Source organism: Rhinatrema bivittatum, chromosome 1 (assembly GCF_901001135.1).
Source record: "Rhinatrema bivittatum chromosome 1, aRhiBiv1.1, whole genome shotgun sequence".
In the NCBI taxonomy this organism is placed as follows: domain Eukaryota; kingdom Metazoa; phylum Chordata; class Amphibia; order Gymnophiona; family Rhinatrematidae; genus Rhinatrema; species Rhinatrema bivittatum.
Window position 1 is genome coordinate 624,304,602 of NC_042615.1, and position 21,755 is coordinate 624,326,356.

At 40.5% G+C, this 21,755-nt stretch overlaps 1 protein-coding gene across 6 annotated transcripts in view; it reads right to left on the bottom strand.

The window, feature by feature from the left end:
• The window catches only part of EPB41L4A (erythrocyte membrane protein band 4.1 like 4A), a 726,290-nt gene that overhangs the window by 275,391 nt on the left and 429,144 nt on the right, over positions 1-21,755 (bottom strand). For all 6 annotated transcript variants that reach the window (XM_029571795.1, XM_029571770.1, XM_029571789.1 and 3 more), the window contains 2 exons: positions 21,414-21,502; positions 15,881-15,944 (listed from right to left, as the gene is read on the bottom strand). In XM_029571795.1, coding sequence (XP_029427655.1) covers positions 15,881-15,944; positions 21,414-21,502 — 153 coding nt within the window. The remainder of the gene's footprint in view (positions 1-15,880; positions 15,945-21,413; positions 21,503-21,755) is intronic.

Below are 21,755 nucleotides of genomic sequence, written 5' to 3' on the forward strand. Positions count from 1 at the left end.
ATGTCTTCAACTCTGCCACTTGGTTTAAAGGTGTCATGTCCTCTGTTCAGGCATTAGGGGTGGCACATCTTCCTCTAATACCAGAATGGCTTCCTCTGGAAGATCCTCTGGACTTTACAATAGCTGTCTTGGGGGCCATAAATAAATCAAGGCATTGAACAGATGGGATCTGATATTTCCAGCTGGATGCCCTTTTCCAGAAGCCTCGATGGAGAAAAGACCTGTGAGATAGGAGGTAAATAGAGCATGTTGTACTCCAGACTGCAAGCCTCCCTGTATATGTCGAGGGGATTGGCAATTTAATTCACAGTTGCATTGGTAGTACCAAGGCCTGCTGCGTCAATGCATCAACCCACACTTTGAGGCTTTAAGTGTCCAAGATTCCTCTGCTCATTGAGACAACAGTGTCGAGGGATGAAGCATCATCAGTGTCGAGTCTTGATGCATCAATGCCTCTGAGGTTCAATGCGCTGGCAGTGCCAGGGCTTGATGAGTTGGTGAATCATGCATCAACTGTGATGACGTACTATGCATTGATGTCGCTGCTGGCACAGAGGCTTGGCCCTGCTTCTCTGGTGCTGATAGTGCTGGTGGATCCAAGGAGTGGTGCTTCTTTTTCTTAGGTTGCCCCGAGCCCTGCAGAGCCAGCAAGGGGCTTGTGGATACCTGAGAATGGCAGTTTTGATTCTTGCTAGACCCCGATGAGATTGAGGGGCTCATGGCCTGCAGTGATGGGGGGGGAGGAGGAGGGAAATCTGCTCAAGGAGCTCCTGCTCAACTTCGAACTAGGGGAACCAGAAGAGGTTCCACTCCAGGAAGAATGGCTGCAGCTTTTTAAAGACTTACACAGGACCTCCATCTAGGCTCTCGATCTGGAGTCCACAGTGATATCTGCCCATGGTGGTAGTAGTTAGCTGCATGGTGGTAGCAGTTAGGAACATTGTGGTTAGGCCCGGCACACCAGAAACAAATGTTATGGCTATCAGTAATAGACATTCTTACCACAGGCACAGTTCTTGAAGCCACGGAGGACAGCCGTCTTGAAGCCTGACATTTCCTTTTTTTTTTTTCTTTTTTGGTAGCTCTTAAAAAGTACTGTTTGGAGCTGCTGAATCAGCAAAGCAACAGTTCTTATGAAAAACCAAGAAAAAATGTAAAAAGTTAAAAGATATAATCAAAGAAAAATTGAGAAATAGGGTACTTGGCCATGCTGTAGCTTGGACAATAAAAAAAAAAAAAAAAAAAGAAGAGGGGGTTTGCGAGGCAACACCCATGCGAGAACTCCTGCACATACGCAATAGAGCAAAAACTCTAAGAACTAAAAGAAGGAAAGGTCTGTTCAGCATCATGAGATGTCACCCATGTGTCAGGGCTAATTCAGCTCTGCTTTTCGATGGAAAACAATTTATAACACTGCACAAGATCAAATGACATCATTTATGCATGTACCTACAGGAACTCAAGTTCACATAAAGGATGAATACAATGGGGCAACTATTTTACATCAGTTCAAATACTATGGGCCTGAATCAACAATAAATATAAAGCCGCAAAAGATGTTTTATGACCTAATTTGTATTGTTTTGTGCTGCTCACATTATACTTTAATTGTATGTTCCTTGATTCATTTTGATTCCCAAGAGACTCAGTTGGTAAAAAGAAAATTCACGAAGTGAAAAGAAAACTAAATTTGTGATGTGTATGTCTGTATCTTAATAACCAAACATACCGAGGGCAATTTGGGGTTTACCCAAAGGCTTGCGACCTCTTGCAGATTTTCCCTTTGAAAACCTGGTAATATGCAGGTATCTCAGGGATTCAAAATGAAATCGCAGCACATACTTTGCACATTGAAATTTCTTTGCACATTGCCCCCCCCCCCCATGAAGCAGTATAAACAAGACACCACCGCCATTTTCTCTATAAAAACTTCTCCACATGACAAAAAAAAAAAAGCAACAATTCCATGCAGAACTAATTACGCCTACTTTCTGAGAAGCGTACATATACGCACGTCCAAATGGAGAAAAAAAAAATAGTCTGGATTCCCTTGGGACCCTGGACATGTCCTGAAAATTTGGTGTGGATAAGACACTAAATAAAAACATTGGGGCGGATTTTAAGAGCCCTGCTCGCCTAAATCCGCCCAAATCCAGGCGGATTTAGGCGAGCAGGGCCCTGCGCGCCGGTGAGCCTATTTTACATAGGCCTACCGGCGCGTGCAGAGCCCCGGGACTCGAGCAAGTCCCGGGGTTTTCTGAGGGGGGCGTGTCGGGGGCGGGCCCAAACCGCGCGGCGTTTTCGGGGCGTGTCGGGAGCGTTCCAGGGGCGGACCCGGGGGTGTGGCTACGGCCCGGGGCGGTCCGGGGGCATGGCCGCGCCCTCCGGACCCGCCCCCAGGTCGCGTCCCGGCGCGCTAGCGGCCCGCTGGCGCGCGGGGATTTACGTCTCCCTCCGGGAGGCGTAAATCCCCCGACAAAGGTAAGGGGGGGGGTTTAGACAGGGCCGGGCGGGTGGGTTAGGTAGGGGAAGGGAGGGGAAGGTGAGGGGAGGGGAGGGCAAAAGAAAGTTCCCTCCGAGGCCGCTCTGATTTCGGAGCGGACTCGGAGGGAATGGGGGTAGGCTGCGCGGCTCGGCACGCGCCGGCTATACGGAATCGATAGCCTTGCGCGTGCAGATCCAGGATTTTAGCGGCTACACGCGTATCTACTAAAATCCCACGTACTTTTGCTTGCGCCTGATGCGCCAGCAAAAGTACGCCTATTCGCGTGGTCTGAAAATCTACCCCATTATTGGGAGGAGAGGGAACACATGGATACGCACATACATATGACAATCTCATAAGCCTTTTTTTTTTTTTACTTTGGAAAGGAGGCCAAAAAGCAAAGAGGAAAAATCCTGCAGATGAGCACTGATAAAGAACATACATAGGTGTATATTTTTTAACATTTTCAGTTGGCTGTCTTTTAAGCCTGTATATATTCTGGCAGACTTAAAGGATATGCCACATGTTTTTAAACTGATTCCCAATATACGGTACTTGCTGGGGCTTGAAGCTCCTGTAATGATGTCACATCTCTTGCCTTTCATGACTCATAAGTGTGATACCTGGATTTATAAAAGGCTTATAAATTCAAAGTGGAAAAGTAAGTCTGGGGGAATCCCGCTATATAATAGGGCAGCTTTAGGTTGGGAATCAAAGCATATGACAGCACAATGAAACTTATCAGTAAGCACTGAAAAAGCTCAAAAGTAAAGTACAACTCTTCCTATCCAATCCTTCCTTTCCAATGTATTCATTTATAAACAATGCCAGATGTCAGAGTGAGATCCTGTTTGTGACCAGCCTGCCTGTCTCCTTGCCTCAAATCTGTTAGAGGCTTAAACTGATTTACCCGGCGAAAGAAAACCTTCTGCACTGTTGCAGCCTGCAGGGACTGGGTGCTCCGTCCCAACTCCCCCCGCCTGACATCATCAAGGTGCGCCGAATAAAGGCATAAGCGTGACACTGGAGGCACTGTGCGCCAAAGGAGCACGACAAAGGGGCTTGTTGTGCTCCTTCATAGCGACCCAAAATAAGAAGAAACGCTGCAGGACCTCTTTACTAACTCTATAAGTAAAAAGATTTAAATGGATAATTTCAACATTACACAAAGATCAATTCCGATGGTATTAAACAATGGCCGCTATGGGTGTTCAAAAAAACATGTAGAAATTATGCCCTCATCCTACAAATAAATGCCCTCATCCTACAAATAAATGACAATGATTATAAAACTTTAACACTGCAACCCCATACAACCCTTTTAGACTCACCCTTTTAAACTAATTGAGTACCTAAAAAACTATTTTCCTCCTATCAACAAAGTGCAAACATTCACCAACCAAGGGAGAAAACATTTTTCATTCTTGTAAAACACCCAAAGAGTTTAATGGTGCCATGGTGTTCAAAAAATCTGGCTTTCATTTCCTCTGCGTTTTATACATACGTCATGAATTGAAATCAGAAATCACACTCATTACCATGTCAATCAAAAGTCAATGCCACTCATCTTAGTATCCTACAAGGTTTAGCTTCCACCGAAAACACCGACCAATTTCTTTATTAAGACCCCTAGGCACAAGTGTATCAAAATAATGTATACACTTTTGCTCACGTTGCAGCAAATAATTGTCAAAATCATCACCCCGCTCAAAAACGTTTGGCTGATCTATAACAGCAAAGGTTAAATCAGTAAAATCATGGCTCTTAAGTAAACAATGCTGTACTAGCGGTGTTTCAACCCGTTCTCTCCTGATCGCGCTCTTGTGTTCGATCAACCGGGTTCTTAGACAACATTTGGTCTTGCCTATTTAAAAGAGAGGGCACGGACACCAGATGCCATATACAACTCCTTTTGAAGAGCAATCTGTTAAGGACCATAAACAAAATTTGCTCCCTCTAAAAAAAAAAAAAAAAAAAAAAAAAAGGAAGAACATCCCCACTGAAAGATTGTTCACATACCAAACATTTATTGCACGGATAATGTCCCGTCCTGGTACTAAAATAATTAGTTTGATTCTTTGCTTCATCTCCAAAACTGGAGTATACCACTGTCTCTAATATTTTTTCCGCATTTTAAGGCAAAGCAGGGACCTTCTTTAAAAATTTCAGGTAAACTCAAAACATGCCAATGTCGTCTTATTCTGTTCTGCACACAATATATATTTGGGGAAAATGGCAATATACAAATTGGTCTCACATTTTTATCTTCTAGGGATCTATTCAATGGTTTGAGCAAAAGATCTCTATTTGCCCATTGTGCTCTTTTATAAGCCTTTCTTATAACATGCATCGGGTATCCTGTCTGCCGAAAACCTTCCATCATCTCCTTCGCTTTTATTTTATATTATTGTGTGTCTGAACAAAGGCGTCTTAGCCACAAAAATTGTCCTATTGGTAAATTGGACCGTAGCTGTTGAGGGTGGCAGCTTTCATAGTGTAATATAGTGTTCCTATCCAGTAACGGATTCCCGATGAAGACTGGCCCGGGGATTCGCTGTCCTGGCCGGCCCAGGAGATACCACGTGGTCTGCCGAGTGCGGCTTTGTCACGGCCGCGCTCGGCAGACCACGTGACTAACGTGACCAGCCCACTGGGGGATCCCCCAATCCACCCCTGTTCCTATCAGTAGGTTTACGATAAAGGGAAAATTCATAGCCCTATTCCTGTATAGTTACAAAAATTTTTAAAGAAGGTCCCTGCTTTGCCTTAAAACGTGGCAAAAATATTAGAGACAGAATGGTACACTCCAGTTTTGGAGATGAAGCAAAGAATCAAACTAATCTTTTTAGTACCAGGACCGGACATTATCCGTGGGGATGTTCTTCCATTTTTTTTTATTATTTTTTTTTTTTTTAGAGGGGGCAAATTTCGTTTATGGTCCTTAACAGATTGCTCTTCAAAAGGAGTAGTATATGGCATCTGGTTTCCGTGCCCCCTCTTATATATAGGCAAGACCAAATGTTGTCTAAGAACCCAGTTGATCGAACACAAGAGCACGATCAGGAGAGAATGGGTTGAAGCACTGCTGGTACACAGCATTGCTTACTTAAGAGCCATGATTTTATTGATTTAACCTTTGCTATTATAGATCAGCCAAAGGTTTTTGAGCGGGGTGGTGATTTTGACAATTATTTGCTACAATGTGAGCAAAAGTGGATACATTATTTTGATACAGTTGTGCCTGGGGGTCTTAATAAAGAAATTGATTGGTCGGTGTTTTAGGTGGAAGCTAAGACCTTGTAGGATACTAAGATGAGTGACATTGACTTTTGATTGACATGGTAATGGGTGTGATTTCTGGTTTCAATTCATGACGTATGTATAAAACACAGAGGAAATGGAGGCCGGATTTTTTGAACACCGTGGCACCATTAAACTCTTCGGGTGTTTTACAAGAATGAAAAATCTTTTCTCCCTTGGTTAGTGAATGTTTGCACTTTGTTGATAGGAAGAAAATAGTTTTTGCAGTACTCAATTAGTTTAAAAGGGTGAGTCTAAAAGGGTTGTATGGGATTGCAGTGTTAAAGTTTTATAATCATTGTCATTAATTGTAGGATGAGGGCATAGTTTCTGAAGGCATCTGGATTGTAGAAACATATGAGGTGTCCCCTGATGAAGACTGTGATGGCCGAAACATGTTCCATGTTGGGCATTTTTGTGAATGCTACAGTGGGAGCTAAGTATTTTTAATTTTATTATAAAAAATAAAAAAATTAATTTGGATATATTAAAATTTAACAAATAATTGGATAATAGGTGATAAAATTACATGAGGCAATGATAAATGATTACAATACAGTGCCAAAGACGGCTGATGCTGTTTGGGGCCCATTGCGTGGCGAGAGATAGTGGATTAAATTAAAAGGTACTCTATTCTGATATTGTTGTCCTCACATGAAAAAAATTGTTGAATTTTTTTAATAACAGTGATATTTATTTATACACCATCATTTTGAAATTAACAAACATGGCGGTATACAATAAAACAATATATAAAAACCTAGAATCTATACATTCAAATATAAAACAATGCTATTAGTTACAATAAAATCATTACATTAAGTACTATGTTCAACTGTTTCTCCTGACCTGCTGTTACTGTTTGTCTTTGTCAGCATATGCTAAACTAAATAACCATGTCCTGAGATCTCTTTTAAATTGCTTGCTGTCTTTCTGTGTAGTTAGTTCAACCGGCATTGTGTTTCAAAGTTTAGGTACAGCAATTGAAAGAGCCCTTTCTCTAACTTCACACAAGTGTGCTCCAAGTACTGATGGAATTCGCAGAAGGCCTTGATTGGTAGATCTTAAGTTCATACTTGGATCATATAAATGAAGAGAGGCATTTAGCCATTCTGTATTATGGATCGTGTTATGAATAATTGTGAGGACTTTGTACTGTGACCTAAATTTAATTGGCAGCCAATATAGTGATTTTAAGATAGGTGTGATATGGTTGAATTTTGTATTACCCGTTAATATTCTGGCTGTTGAATTTTGAAACAATTGTAGTGGACGGATTGTAGTTATGGGTAAACCAAGTAATAAAGAATTACAGTAGTCCAAATCACTGAAAATCAATGTTTGTAACACTGTCCTGAAGACGTTGTATGAGAGAAGAGGCTTTAGACAATTTAGGATATTTAATTTATAGTAGCCATTTTTTATTTTTTGGCTAATATGTATTTTCATAGATAGATTGCTGTCGATTATAATGCCTAAATCCCAGCCATAATCAGATATTTCTGTTTTTGTGTTGCTATTGTTATTGGGGATGAGGATGGAATTCTCCTATTTAAAAGAATTATTTCTGTCTCTTGAAGTTTGACTAATCTCATATGTCTTAATAATTGAGTAATTTATGAAAAATAGATCTCAAGTAATTTTAGTGAGTGCTCAGTCGAGATTTCTGTTGGTATGACAAATTGTACATCGTCCGCATAAATGTAGTACTTAATACCCATCCCTGATAGAAGGTGGCATAAAGGCAACATATATTTATTGAACAACATCGCAGACAACCTAAGCCCTATGGTAAGCCTGTTTCCATTTGTTATCTCAGATAAACCTCTATCTATTCTTACTTGAAATGAACGCCCAGAGAGAAAAGACGTACACCGTTTCAGCACTTTGTCCCCTAAACCTATTTCCTTCAATCTTTGAGTCATGATATTGTGATCTATTGTGTCAAAAGCAGCTGACAGATCTAATAAAACTAGTAGATAAGCACAACTAGTATCAAAACCTCGCATCATTGAATCACATATGGCTAATAAGGTTTCAGTACCGTAGTTTTTCCTAAAACTGTATTGTCTTGGTAATAAAATATTGTTTAATTCGAGGTGATCTGTTAGTTGAGAGAGAATGGCTTTTTCTAGTATTTTAGCTATGGCTGGTAAACAGCTATAGGCTAGTATCAAATTTATCTGTATCTGTTTTGTTAACTTTTAACATTGGTTTGATCGCTGCAAATTTCAATGCACTGGGAATATAACCTTCCTTTAACGATATATTCATAATTGTGATGTGAGGCACTACTATTTCTGCAATCGATTTTAAAGCCTTTACTGTTAGTAAGTCCATTGGATGAGTAGCAGGGTTTCATTTTGTCAGTATTGAATTTATTTCTAATTCTGAGTCAAATTCAAACTGTGTCCAATTCTGCACTTCCATTGACTGTAATAAAATATCGGTTGGCACAGTAGCAAACCTTTGACCAAATTTTGAACTTTAAAGTTGATAAAAATTTTGCAAAGTCATGACATTTTTCTTTTAAAGGAGCAGCGGTCAGATGAATGTCCCCTGTTCTTTCACTAGTTAATTTTTGAACCATCATAAACAGTGCTTTGGAGTTGTATTTAATGTCGTGGATTTTAGAAGCATACTATTCTTTTTTGTTTTATTTATCAGTTTTCTTTATTTGGTAAGCAAAATTCTATAGGACATTGTAGTGTTGGAAGGTGTTTTTCTCCACGTTCTTTCCCTTTTCCTTAATTGCTTCTTTAATTGCCTTGTCTCTTTATTAACCCATAGCTTGCTTTTATCCTTTATTTTTTTCTCAACGAATGGACTTATCTTGTCAATTATTTTTTGGTTCATTTCAGTCCAAGATTGAATCACATTATCCATTTATTTTATTGATTAACTCTTCATTTGTAAATTTTTCTCCACTAAATTAATTTTGTCTTTTCATAAGATTTCATCAGTATATTCTTAATTTGTAATGCAGTTTTTATCAGTCTGTGTTCTGACCAAGGGATTGGATTTACCTCGATAGCATTAACTAATATATTTTCGTTGTTAATGAACAATAAGTCTAGGGTATGGTCTCCTCTATGAGTTGGTACATTGATAATTTGCTCCCATCCCATTGTTGACATTGTATTCAAAAAGACTGTGATGGCTGATACATGGTCCATGTTGGGCATTTTTGTGAACGCTAGAGGATTCTAAGTATTTTTTATTTTATTATAAAAAAATTAAAAATTAATTTGGATATTTTAAAATTAAACAATTAAATAATTGGATAATAGGTGATAAAATTACATGGGGCAACGATAAATGATTACAATACAGTGCCAAAGACGGCTGATGCTGTTTGGGGCCCACTGCGTGGCGAGAGACAGTGGTTTAAATTAAAGGTACTCTATTCTGATATCGTTGTCCTCAGATGAGAATAATTGTTGAATTTTTTTTTTTTTTTTTTTTTAACAGTGATTGTTTCCTCTCTGTTCTATGTGGTTGATTTATTAGTGAGAGGAGTTGCTTCTGTGTTGTGATATAAATAAATATGAAATATATATATATGAATATATGTATAGAAGCTTTCAAAAGTTAAGATACAAGAAGCAACTGAATTTTCAAATTTGTTCTTTTCCCTTTAAATACTGGGACAGCAGTACACACTGCCATTCTGCAGACCTGGATTTGATTCCCAAACCTGGCTTCAGCTTATTGGGCCTGCAAGGGCAGTATCCCTATCCCTCAGATAAAGGAAATCCCAGTTATGTACAACAGCGAGTCCTAGGGATTCAAGTTACAAACGTATCAGGCCAGCAAATTCTAAAGGAAGCCATAAACTATGATCTCCTGTCGAGGATGGTCACTACAGTGGCTGGGTTATAAAGGGAGGAGAGTGATGCCTAACTGATAAAATAAAAACTCCAGATGGCTGCAAATCAAAACCCACAGAATGATTTCAAACACCCATCCCGACACCTGTATTATAAATGAGAGCACAAGGAAGTGGAGCAGGTTCTGAGTGGGTTGGAAGCTCAGATTTAGAGAAAGGGCACACAGGTAAAAATCCAAACTGGGGTCTTGTTACAACTTCCAAAAATATGAGATTACTTCTAAAGCTAGATATGTGGTTGTTGGGGAATTTATTTCCTCCACATTTTCAAATTTAAGTAAAGCTTTACAGCTTGGGGACTGCATAGCATGTTCAATCACACTGGATAGTCCTAAGCCATGTCAGCTATTGTTGCTGACAAGTGAGTTGACTTTAGAGTGGAACCTGTACTCCTGCAAAGATGCTTTTTCATTAAAAAAAACCCCAAATATAAACTCAAGTACACATTATCAACTTCTAAACTGCACATCAGGGCATCCAATTCACTTTATCCATCTTACAAACTGCTTTGTTATTACAAGTCTCTAATGCCTCACCCTATCGCTATAAAAATGTCCTTTGCAAAAAGGAGACAAGAAACAGAATATAATGGCTAGTAAAAACCATTAGGTCCATAGAGTCCACAAATTTCATTCCTGATACAGTGCCACTGGCCCCAGTTGATCGCTGAATTTCCGCTCACTACTTTGCCGCTAATTTTTGTTTCAGTTTATTCAACTTGATAATTTGTTCTCCTCAGAAAGCATCAAAAAGAGAGGAACAATAAAACAAAAATTTATATCAAAATACAGCAGTTAAAAACAAACATAAAACTTAGCATAGCAGCTTAATAACTTAGAACTCTGTACATTATATCTGTGCTGTCCAAACCTCACTCTATTCTCCAAATGCTTGCACTTACAACCACAACTTTACTTTCTTTCTAAATAGCAAGTAGCTAGTTTCAAAGCCGACATTGTGAGGTAACACTATTCCAAAATAATGGCACAGAACAACTAAATTCTTGCTGCCTTGTAACCAACAATCTTGCAGCTGTCAAAGATGGAACAATTTGTAAAGCCTGGTGTGATGACAAAGTTTTCCCTGGGCTATAACAGGATAGCAAATCAGCCAAATAAGCTGGCACAGATGACTGAAAGCATTTGAAAATAAATGATAATGCCTTGAACTTTAAACAGAACTCTGCCAGCAACCAGTGGCGCTCTCAAGATAGATGCTAAAAGCAATGATCTCATAACACTTATAAACAGCCTTCCAGACATGTTCTGCAACAGTAAATCTCCTAAGGCACAACTGGAGAAATCCCTGGTATAGGGAATTACAAAAATCCAAACAGTCATAAAAGAATGGATGACCATAATTAAATCTTATTTCTCAGAAACTGCAATTGGCAAAGCTGCCATAACTACAAAAACACATTGCAAACAAATAACAAGGCCCAATTTTTCATCGATGGTTGGGTATCTAGCATAACTCACAACCTTTTTGCAATCTATTTTGGTATTGAATTTGTCCCTATAACTGAAGGTTAGATCAACAAAACTCTCTCACACCTACTCATCCATAAGGAATTGGATTGAAGCAGGATTCAGTTTAAATCTAGCCTTTTTGAGCTACTTGGCCACTGAATTAAGACAATAATTTAACTTTGCAAATCCTGACATCTGATTCCCATCTACATGAACCAACAACTGAACATCACTGCAAATAAAAAACACATTTTACTTCAAAACCAAGGATTAAGGAGGTTAATGGGGAAAGATATAAACTGAAGAGCAGTGGCAAAAGCACTGACCCCTGTGGGACACCACATAATACAGCTCTAAGTGGTCTCACCAAGCCCACAGAGTGATCCTTAAGAAAAGAGATTAATCACTTTAAAACCACCCCAGAAAAGCTTATTTCTTGTAAATATATCTGGAGCTTATGGTCCATGATGTTGATTGCGGCAGACGGGTTGAGTAATACCAAAAAGGAATCTACTCCCTTGTCTGAATAAATTCTTACAATATTTATTAATGCTAATAGGAGTGTTTCCAAACTATGGCCTTTTCAAAAGACAGACTGGCACATATGCAAACCATTTATCTTTTTTGGCTATGTCAGAATTTATTGATAGACTATCTTCTCTAGAATCATACTAAGAAAAGGGAGATAATACCAGCCACAAGAGAAGAATCTAAATATGATCTTTTTTTCTAAACAGAGGACATATCATTGCCTCTTTCAAAGCTTTAGTTATTACTGACAATCTGAATTAAAAGTGGAATTAAATCCAATTTCTGGTACTTTACTAAGTAAGAGGGAACAGGATCCAGATAACATATCATTGCCCTTATATTGTCCAATAGATTCCCTATCTGTAATTTTGACACTAAGCTAAAATTATCCAGGCCTGTCTCTAATTCTAAGAACTCCTGTAAGCCCACTTCTAATTCTGTTTGGTCTACTCCCAAAATGGTGGGTTCTTCCTTCTTAAGCCTAATTTTGTCTCCACATCAGCCCTTATTCATCTCATTTATCTGCAAGTCCTGTCCATTCAGCAAGATCTCTAGCTTTAAATCTGCAAAACTCATACAAACAGTATTTTCTCTACAAAGTACGACACAAAATCCTAATCAGACAAATTCCTTGCTAACTTATTTTCTTCAGTTTTTATAGGATTTACCAGTCTCTTAATGTTGTGTTCGTGCCTCTTCTCGCCCTCGCCCCACCCTCTCTACCTTTGTGGCGACTCCCTTCGGCTCAGACAGACAGATGCAGCCACGGCTTCTCCCCGCCTCTTGGTCCCGGTATCCCCAGGCTGGCTTGGCGCTACGGATCCGCCATGTTCTGATGATGTAAGGGCGCTCCAGACTTTGTGCCAGCAAGGGCGTGAACCTCGGGGACGTCCCCCCCATAATGACGTCATCCATTTTTAATTTAAAAGGTCTTTGTTTGCTAACTACAAGCGAGTTAGCAAAGAACTCCAAAGGGACTTGCTTCGGCAGTCCACGCTACTTGCAACTACGTTCCGTGTCAGCAAGGGTAATTCTTCCCCACTGCTCAGCCTTTTCTAACTTACCAGGAGTACCCGCTCCTTGGGGGCTCCGCTCTCTCTATTCTTGATTTCAGATTTTTGGACGGGATCCGGTACTCGCTCCTCGAGGGCCTACGTTCCCGAAGACTCCTATTGCCTGGAGGCGATCGCAGATGTAAACACAGTGAGTCCTATTACAGACAGGAACTGGTACTCGCTCCACGAGGGCCATTGTTCCTAATTTCTAAGGATCCCTTCAGTCTAAGACGTTATCGCAGGTACGGAGATCGTGAGTTACCATTGCAGATAGGAATCGGTACTCGCTCCACGAGGGCCTATGTTCGTAAATCTCTTCTAGCCTCTCTTCTATTCCAGAAGCCATCCCATACACAGTTATTGTGAGTTCTATTTCAGACTGCCTACAGAAACCAGTACTTGCCTGCAGCTCCTTTTCCTGTATACTGAAGACTATGTTGCATAAAGAAGATACTACAGAGATCTACAATTGTGAGTGTATCATCTACCACTGGTTATGCCCAGCATTCCCTGTCTACTCACTACCTATAGTCTCTCCTTACAGCTCAGCAACTCAGATCGTAGTTCCAGTATCAGAGGGACGTCAGCCCTGCCAGGCATATCAACTCACTACTGCCACCTCTGGTGGTTCTACTTCCAGTCTAAAAAAGAACTATCTGTGTTTGTCTCAATACTCCAGCCTAGCCGGTGGTCCCTCTCAAGATCTCCACTTGAGGGCGCTGTCATCCGCCATCAGCCCAGGGATTCACTATTTCTACTAAGTGTTACTTCCTACACTAATAGAGCGGTATTATTCATCTACCATTCTGTGGGAGCCAACCCACATCAGACCATTACTCCTCTCTCTGCTGAAGCTGACCCATATCAGATAGCTATCTCCCCATGGGAATCATACAGATTGCTGGTTCATCTTTCTACAGGAACAAAGCATAATTGCTGCTCCTTCCCTCTGGAAGAGCAGAACACTAACAGATTGCTATTCCTTAGCAAGATCCGTAACAGAGTGCTAACTCTGCTTCCCCTGGCGGGGTGATCGCTAACAGATTAACTCCTCCTTCAACGGGAGTAACCAGCAGCTAGATTCATAACAGATTGCTCTCTCCTCCCCTCTGGGGAGCAGGTCTATAACAGATTGCTAACTCCTCCCCTCTGGGGACCAGGTCTATAACACTTAATCTGAGTTGGTCTCTTCAGTCTTTTTTCAGCTTTCCCTATCTAGTGAGCATCATAAGCCTTCTTCAGCGCTTACCTGATGCTTTCTTGAATCTGTTAGTTTTGCCTCCATTATCTCCCCCCTAGGAGACCAATCCATGCATCCACCATTCTTTCCATGCAGATATATTGCCTGATGTTCCTTCAGAGTCTACCCTCATACCAGAACTTCATACAGTGACTTCCTGTTCTAGAGCATTCATGCCTCTGAAAAAAGTTTGATTCCTGTATATAATTTATACCATTTAGATATCTGAATGTCTCTACTATATGCCAGTCTCTCCTCTTTTCTAGGTCTTCTTTAGAACCTTAAGACACTTCTCATAAAATTTTTGGTACAGACGCACTACCATTTTGGAAGTAGACATCCCTTCTCTTTTCACATTCAATAGGAATCTGAAGCACTTGTGGCTCCTCCCCCCTTGGTCCAGACTATGAATTACCCCCCTAAGCTTGGGGTGGAAAGTACCACATAATAAATTATATTTATTAATATGATTTATCTTCGGGTTTGTAGCCTGAGTGGGGGATGAGACAGGATTCCGGTCACCCCAATATCACAATTCCGTGTCCTTCCCAAACAACTTCTCACTCGTGGCACCACAGACCAGATAAAATCATCACACAGAATAAAACACTAGTATTTTTACTAGTATTGTGTAATCAGACAATAAATCCAACCAGAACATTAAATGGGAAAAGTACAGCAGTGAAGTATAATATAAACATGCAGTTTTCTTATTTTATATCAAGCAATGCAAAAATAGCACTGGGTATGGCCTGTTAGCTGGGCAACCAACATATTCATATGGATAGAAAATAAATAAATAAATAAGGAAAGCTAATAGAGAGAGGTTGGGGGAAAAGCAGTGAAGGACACAGCTTTCCAAAACTGTCTATACCCCTAAAGTACTAAAAAAAAAGGGGTGGGGAGAAACAGATCCACCCCAATGTCACTAGTTTGTAAAGGGTGCAACCTGTCCCAAAAACAAAATCGTGTGGAAAAAAACCCAAGAAAATCAAGAAGCCCCTCTTGATGGTGGAGTGGGCTAGATTGCAAAGGCAAGGAAATAAACCTTCTCCTTCCTCTGCTAAAGTACTCTGTGCAAAGTTTAGATTACTTAAACCAGTGATCCAGCTCCCGTGGTGCTGGATATGTCTGGTGCTCCTGTGCCTGGATATCTCTGGAAAGGAAGTCTCTCAGCTCCTGCCTCCTTTATCCCTTGTTGGAATTTTATAGGTGGCTCAGCTGTGAAGCAAAAGCAGCTGTTTTGTCTCTATTTCCTCAGAGCACAGACTTCTGTCTCTCCCTCTCGATAATTAGCTCTTCAGGAAAAGAACTGATTGAAGGGCTGCCAGATACATTTCCTCTCTTCCTGGCTCTTGGCTGTCCCTGCTCTGCACACACAGACAGAGCCAGTCAAACTGAGCCTTTTCCACCTTAAAAGGTCTCCCAGCATTCCTTTGGCTTCCTCCTCTGCTGGCTAAACAGTACAGCCCTTTTTCCAAAGTGTTAACACTGAGTGTTGGATGCTGGTTCTTGAAGAACATTTGTCATTCACAAGAGAGCACACAACATTTTTTTACGTATTTTATATTCTTTCACCTTGGCTGTGGCAGCTTGCAGTCTCTGCAGGGTTGAAAACCCTTTCTTTACTGGTCTAAAACACATCACTCAGATTCAGACACAGCTCAGTCCACGTTCCATGGCTCCAACATATGATAAGTTCATGGGGGCAGGAACTGGTTTATAGTAGCTTCCTATACACTCTCAACAGCTGAAGTGCATGAATGAATCTTAAATAGTACTGAATTAAATCTATGATGAAGCTCAGTCAGGGATAAAAACATCACGCCATCAGTTTTACACTGTACATTAAAATGTAAGCAAATGTATTTATCTTCCTCTACATTCAAGATGCACACAATCAAAACTTACATCTTTTCCCAACACTCTGAGTTCAAACTGTGTCTCCTTAAAGTGCACCTTTGTAATTCTAGGCCTACAAAAAAAACAAATAAAAAAAAACAATATGTTTATTAAATCCAGCAGAAAGATAAAATATGAAAATAAATAAAGTTTGCTATAGGAACATCATTTCTGAGTACTTTTTAAGTTGGTCCAACAGAAGTCATTCCAACCTGCAAAGAATCTTATGGTAGGTGACAGCATTAGCTAAGCTAGAAGACAGAACATTCAGCCAATACTTTCCTATTGTACATACACTACAGATCATTTCTCATCCTTTCCACAAAGATCCATATGAGGGTCTCAGCTGCAACTTGAGGATGGCCCCTTATGAGTCTTGTCTGATACTGAGAGCCTGTACAATATGTGGGGGCTAATGCCCTGCAACCTGACTCCACTGGTGACATTATTACATTACAACCATAGCCAAAGCATAAAGAATAAACCTCCTATTAAGAACATTTAAAAGAGCCAATCTAAAAGGTTTCAGTAGCAGTGCTGGAGACGCTGTGAAGGTACTGCTCAAGAGTGATACCTAGTGGTCAAACTCAGGATCCATATTACTGCGTTTGAGGGAATTGCAGTCTGATCTCTTGGCCAAGGACTACTGTTATGATGACTGGGCTAAGTAATTTGGGAAGGGGATATAAAAATAAGGAGGGAGGGAACCCAGATAGTTGCCATTGAAAGCTCATGATGCCAAAGTGCTGCATGTCAGTTCTGATTAAACTGGAAGCCCAAAAGAACAGAAAGAAAACTGTCAGGTCAAAATAAATAAGGTTACTGTCGCTGCTAAAATGACGGTAAATGTTCTGCTTATGAAGCCTTAATTTCAAATATTCGCTGATTATGGAAACAGGGATGCTGAGAAAAGGAAAAAAATCTTACCCTAACAGCATGATGGGTGGGCTGAGGACTGTTTTAGGAAAGTAGGTGGGTTTTGGGTATAGTAGATCCTATGATAAATGGTTCAGTGGGGTGTTTTAATTTGTTTTATGTTATGTATTTTAAATGGTGTATACTTTTTATGTGTATTCCTGTTCACCATCTTGGGCAGGCTATGGTTTTCCCAAGGTGGTATATAAATAAATAAAATGAAACAAAAAATAGCAATCAGTACCTTTGACAGCAAACTTATCCATAATTTAAAAAAATGGTCTAAAATAAGGAAAAACCAATACAAATAAACGAAAGCAGACCAAAATGATGAAAGCAGGCAAGAGCATAAGCAATGGCAAATTAGATGTAAAACAGTTAGGCCAAGAGAGACAGAGAAAAAGCTTTCGAGCGAGACAAAAACGAATAAAAACGTTTTCAAGTACATTTGAAGTGAAAAGCCTGTAAGGTAGTCAGTTGGGTCACTAGATAGCTGAAGGGCAAAAAAGATGCTCAGGGAGGAAAAGGAAAGAGCAGAAAAACTGAATGAATTCTTTGCCTCGGTCTTTATGGAGGAGGAGGCTGGGAACATGCTTACAACTGAAATATTTAATGATGAAAATTCTGAGCAACTAAAACAAATATCTGTAACAATGGAGAATGCAACAGATCAGACTGACAAGCTAGAGTAACAAAATCCACCTCACAGTTGTTGTAAGAACTAGTAATTTGTCACCTAGCATTTGAAATAGCCATGATTCCTAAAGACTGGAAGGTGGCCAATATGATGCTAATTAAAAAAAAAAAAAAAAAAGGCTCCAGAGGGATCTGGGAAACTACAGAGCAGTGAGTCTGATGTTGGTGTCTTGGAAAACGGTAGATATGTTCTTAAAAACAAAATCCCTGCTCATACAGACAGACATGGCTTAATGGAGAAGAGTCAACATGGTTTTAGCCAGAAGAAGGTTTGTCTTATCAATACTTTAGAATTTTTTGACGATGTATATAAACATGTAGATAAAGGTGAGCTGGTTGATATAGTATATTTGGATTTTCAGAAGGAATTTAACAGAGTCCCCTATGGCAAATTGAGCCCCCCCCCCCCCCCCATACAGAAGAATTATAAATCTCCAGGAGAAACAGGTCACAGTAACACTAAAACATGGAGATCTGCAAGACCTAGAGTTGGCTTCTCCTGCAGGTCAGGATGGGATAGGGAGAGTATAATAGATAGTGATTCGGGGCTGAGGGCAAGGGAGCCAGGTGGTCCAATAAGAGAGGCATGCAGACAGCCTGTCAGGAGAAACCCCGGAGCGGTGAGAGACCATAGAGAAACAGTGCTTCCTAGGAGGACTAACACTCCTAGAGAATTATGGGGCTCTGAAGGTGGAGTCTCAGAGAAGGGTGAGCGGAAACTCCGGTATGAGAGTGAGGATTTCATTCCAATGGACAAAGAGGAAGGGAAAGGAGTTGTTCCCCTCGTTAGAGAGACAGAGCTGCAATCATGGCTGGAAGGAAACAACATGGAGTGGCCTGAAGAACCACTGCTGGAGGACATGGTGAACTTATTAAGACCAGTACTATTTTAAGCCTTGCTATTTTTAACTGTGCGTTTGAATTACTACCCAAGCATTTGCTTTGACAGTTGCAGCCAGAGCTGCCCTACGACAGTGTTTTGAGTGGTGCATCTGAATTACTAGCCAAGCACTTGCTTGGCAGTTACAGTGAGAGCCGCCCTCCTACTGTATATTTTGAATTTTGCTTTTTGAATTGAAACCCAAGCATTTGCTTTTACAGTTCAGCAAGAGCTGTCCTGCTGTTGTGTATTTTTTAACTGTGTCTTCCGAATTACGTTTGGAGAATTTGGCAATTGCAGAAGAAAGGGAGAGCTAGTGCACGATGTCCCCAGCTTGGAATGGTGCAATTCCAAGTTGGGGACATCGTGCACTAGCAAACTGCCAAATTCTCCAAACGTAATTCGGAAGGCACAGAAGAACAAGCTGTTTTTAATCACACCCAGATTCTCCCTGAGGAAGATGCGACATCCCCCGTGAGAGACTTCTCAAGAAATTACAAAGACATGGGATAGGAGTCCGTGTTCTATTGTGAATTTGTAACTGGTTAAAAGGGTGGAAACAGAGGGTAGGACTAGTCAATGTTCTAAATGGAGAAAGGTCATTTGTAGAGTAACGATAGGGATAAGTACTGGGACCTCTACTGTTTAACATTCATAAATGATCTGGAAAGGGAAAGACAATTGAAGTGATCAAATTTGCAGATGATACCAAATTATTCAAAGCTGTTAAAATGACAGTGGATTGCAAGGACCTGCAGAAGGACCTTGTGAGACTGGGAGGCTGGGCAACTGAATTGCAGATGAAATGTAATGTGGAAAAGTGCAAAATGATGCACATAGGGAAAAATAATCCCAACTACAGGTATACGATGCTGGGTTCTATACTGGAAGTCACTACCCAGGAAAAGGACCTGGGTAGTGACTTCCAGTATAGACCTGGGTAGTGACTTCTTAGTGGACAATATGTTAAAATCACTGGCTTGGTGCACAGTAGCAGTCAAAAAAGCAAACAATGTAAAGAATGATCCAAAAAGGAATGTATAATAAAATCGAAAATATATTGTTTCTGTATTGGATCATGATGCGACTGCACCTTGAGAATTGAATGCAGTTCTAGTCACCCCATCTCAAGAAAGACATAGCGGAAGTAGAAAAGATGCAGAGGAGGGAAACATCTCTTCTCTCTCTCTCTCTTTCAAATAATACTAAAAGAAGAGGACACTCCATGAAACAAACAACCAGTAGATTCAAAACAAATTATAGAAAGTACTTTATTTTCTGTGTCAAGTTGTGAAATCTATTGCTAGAGGATGTGATCAAGGCAACAAGCATAGTGGGATTTAAAAGAAATTTGGACAAGTTCCTGGAGAAAAAGTCCATAACAGATTATTGGCCAGGTAGACTAAAGACAGCTGTTGCTATCCTTGGGTGTGAATAAGAGGAATAATACTATTTTATGGGATCTGCCAGGTACTTGCAAAGTGGACTGGCAACTGTTGGAGACAGAATGTTGGATTCAAGGGACCTCGGTCCTACCCAGCATGACATTTCTTGTTTTTATGTAAACCTCAAAGCACTTTCAGAAAAATGTGTTTGTGAAAAATTAGCTAAAAGTAAAGCAGAGAGCACAATGATGCTAGATGGAGTATATCCAAAGATTTTAAAAGAATTTAGAGACGTTCTGGCAACTTCAGTGGCTGACTTTTTCAATACTTCCTTAGATCCAGGATTAGTTATAGAGCACTGGAGACAGGTGAATGCGGTTTCTATTCAAAAAAGCAGAAATTAGAAGGAGGCTACACACTGGTTAGTCTGACCTCTGATGAGCAAATAAATGGACTTGCTACTAAAACAAAGGATAGAGCATTTTCAGGAATCCAAAGGATTACAATATCCAAGGCAGCGTGGTTTTACCAGAAGCAAGTCTTGTCAGATTAACTTCTTTGACTGCATAATCAGAGATGTGGATCAGGGCAGAGAGTTGATGTAGAGTACTTTGATTTCAGTAAGGCTTCTGACACAGCTCTTCATAGGTGACATATACATAAAGTGAGCACCCTTGGTGAAGGCCCTAAAGTGACTGATTGGGTTAAAAACTGGTTGTGTGGGAGGTGACAAAGCAGTGGTGCGTGGAACTCACTTCAAGGAAAGTGGCATTGCTAGTGCTGTGCCACAGGGATAGGTTCTTAGACTGTTTTTATTTTTCAACAATTTCTTAAGTGATATCGCAGAAGGACCATCAGGAAAGGTTTGCTTTTTAGAGGTGATACCAATATCTGCAACAGAATAGACACCCAGGAAAATGTAGAAAACATGAGGAGGAATCTTGCAAAGCTTGAGGAATGGCCTTGGGCAGGGATGGCCAACTTCAGTTCTCAAGAGCCACATACAAGCCAGGTTTTGAGGATATCCACAATAAATATGCATGAGATACATAGATTTGCACACAATGGGGACAGTGCAAGCCAATCTCATGCATATTTATTGTGGATACCCTGAAAACCAGATCAGTTTGTATCTCTTGAGGACCGGAGCTGGACTGATCTAGAGTCTGGAAGTTGAAATCTAATGCTAAAAAAATACAGTCATGAATTTGGGCTACAAAAATCCAAGGGAGCTATACAGTCTGGGAGGAAGGGGAGGGTAAGATTCTTCTATGCATAAAACAAGAGTGGGATCTGGAAGTGATCATATCTGATGATCAGGGGCGGATTGGCCTATCGGGGGATCGGGCATCCCCCGATAGGCTCCAGTCACATGGTCTGCCGTGCGCGGCCGTGACAGAGCCGCACTCGGCAGACCACGTGACGTGTCCTGGGCCGGCCTGGGTGGCGAATACCCGGGCCGGTCCGACATTGTGAGTCCGCCGCTGCAGAAGGTCTCAAGGTGCCTAACAGGTGGATAAGGTGACAGCAAAAGCCAGAAAGATGCTTGGATGCATATGGAGAGGACAGGTCAGCAGAACGAGAGGTGATATTAGCCCTGGTAACATTTATTTTTCTTACAGCTACAAGATGTTTAACTTTCGCTTTACTATTGAATTGTACATACCAAAAATACTTTCCAACTTGTTTTTTATTCTTGTAGACCACAACTCCTACAGGGGTTAAGCCTAAAAAATATTCAGACTTATTTTCTCCCTAGAAAAACAAAGAACAGAATTCACTGTAATTCCCTATAAAGTATTATAGCAATAGAGCAAAAAGGATATAGCTGTTACAGAACTGTTTCAACTTAACAGACCCTAAAATTACTACACACTTTAATGTCCATTTTATTAATTGCAATGCCTGCATGTTCTTCAGCAGGGGTGCCTCAGCTCTGGTCTTTGAGATCTACAGTTTGGTTTTCAGGGCATCCACAATGAATATTCACGATATACTGTTACACATT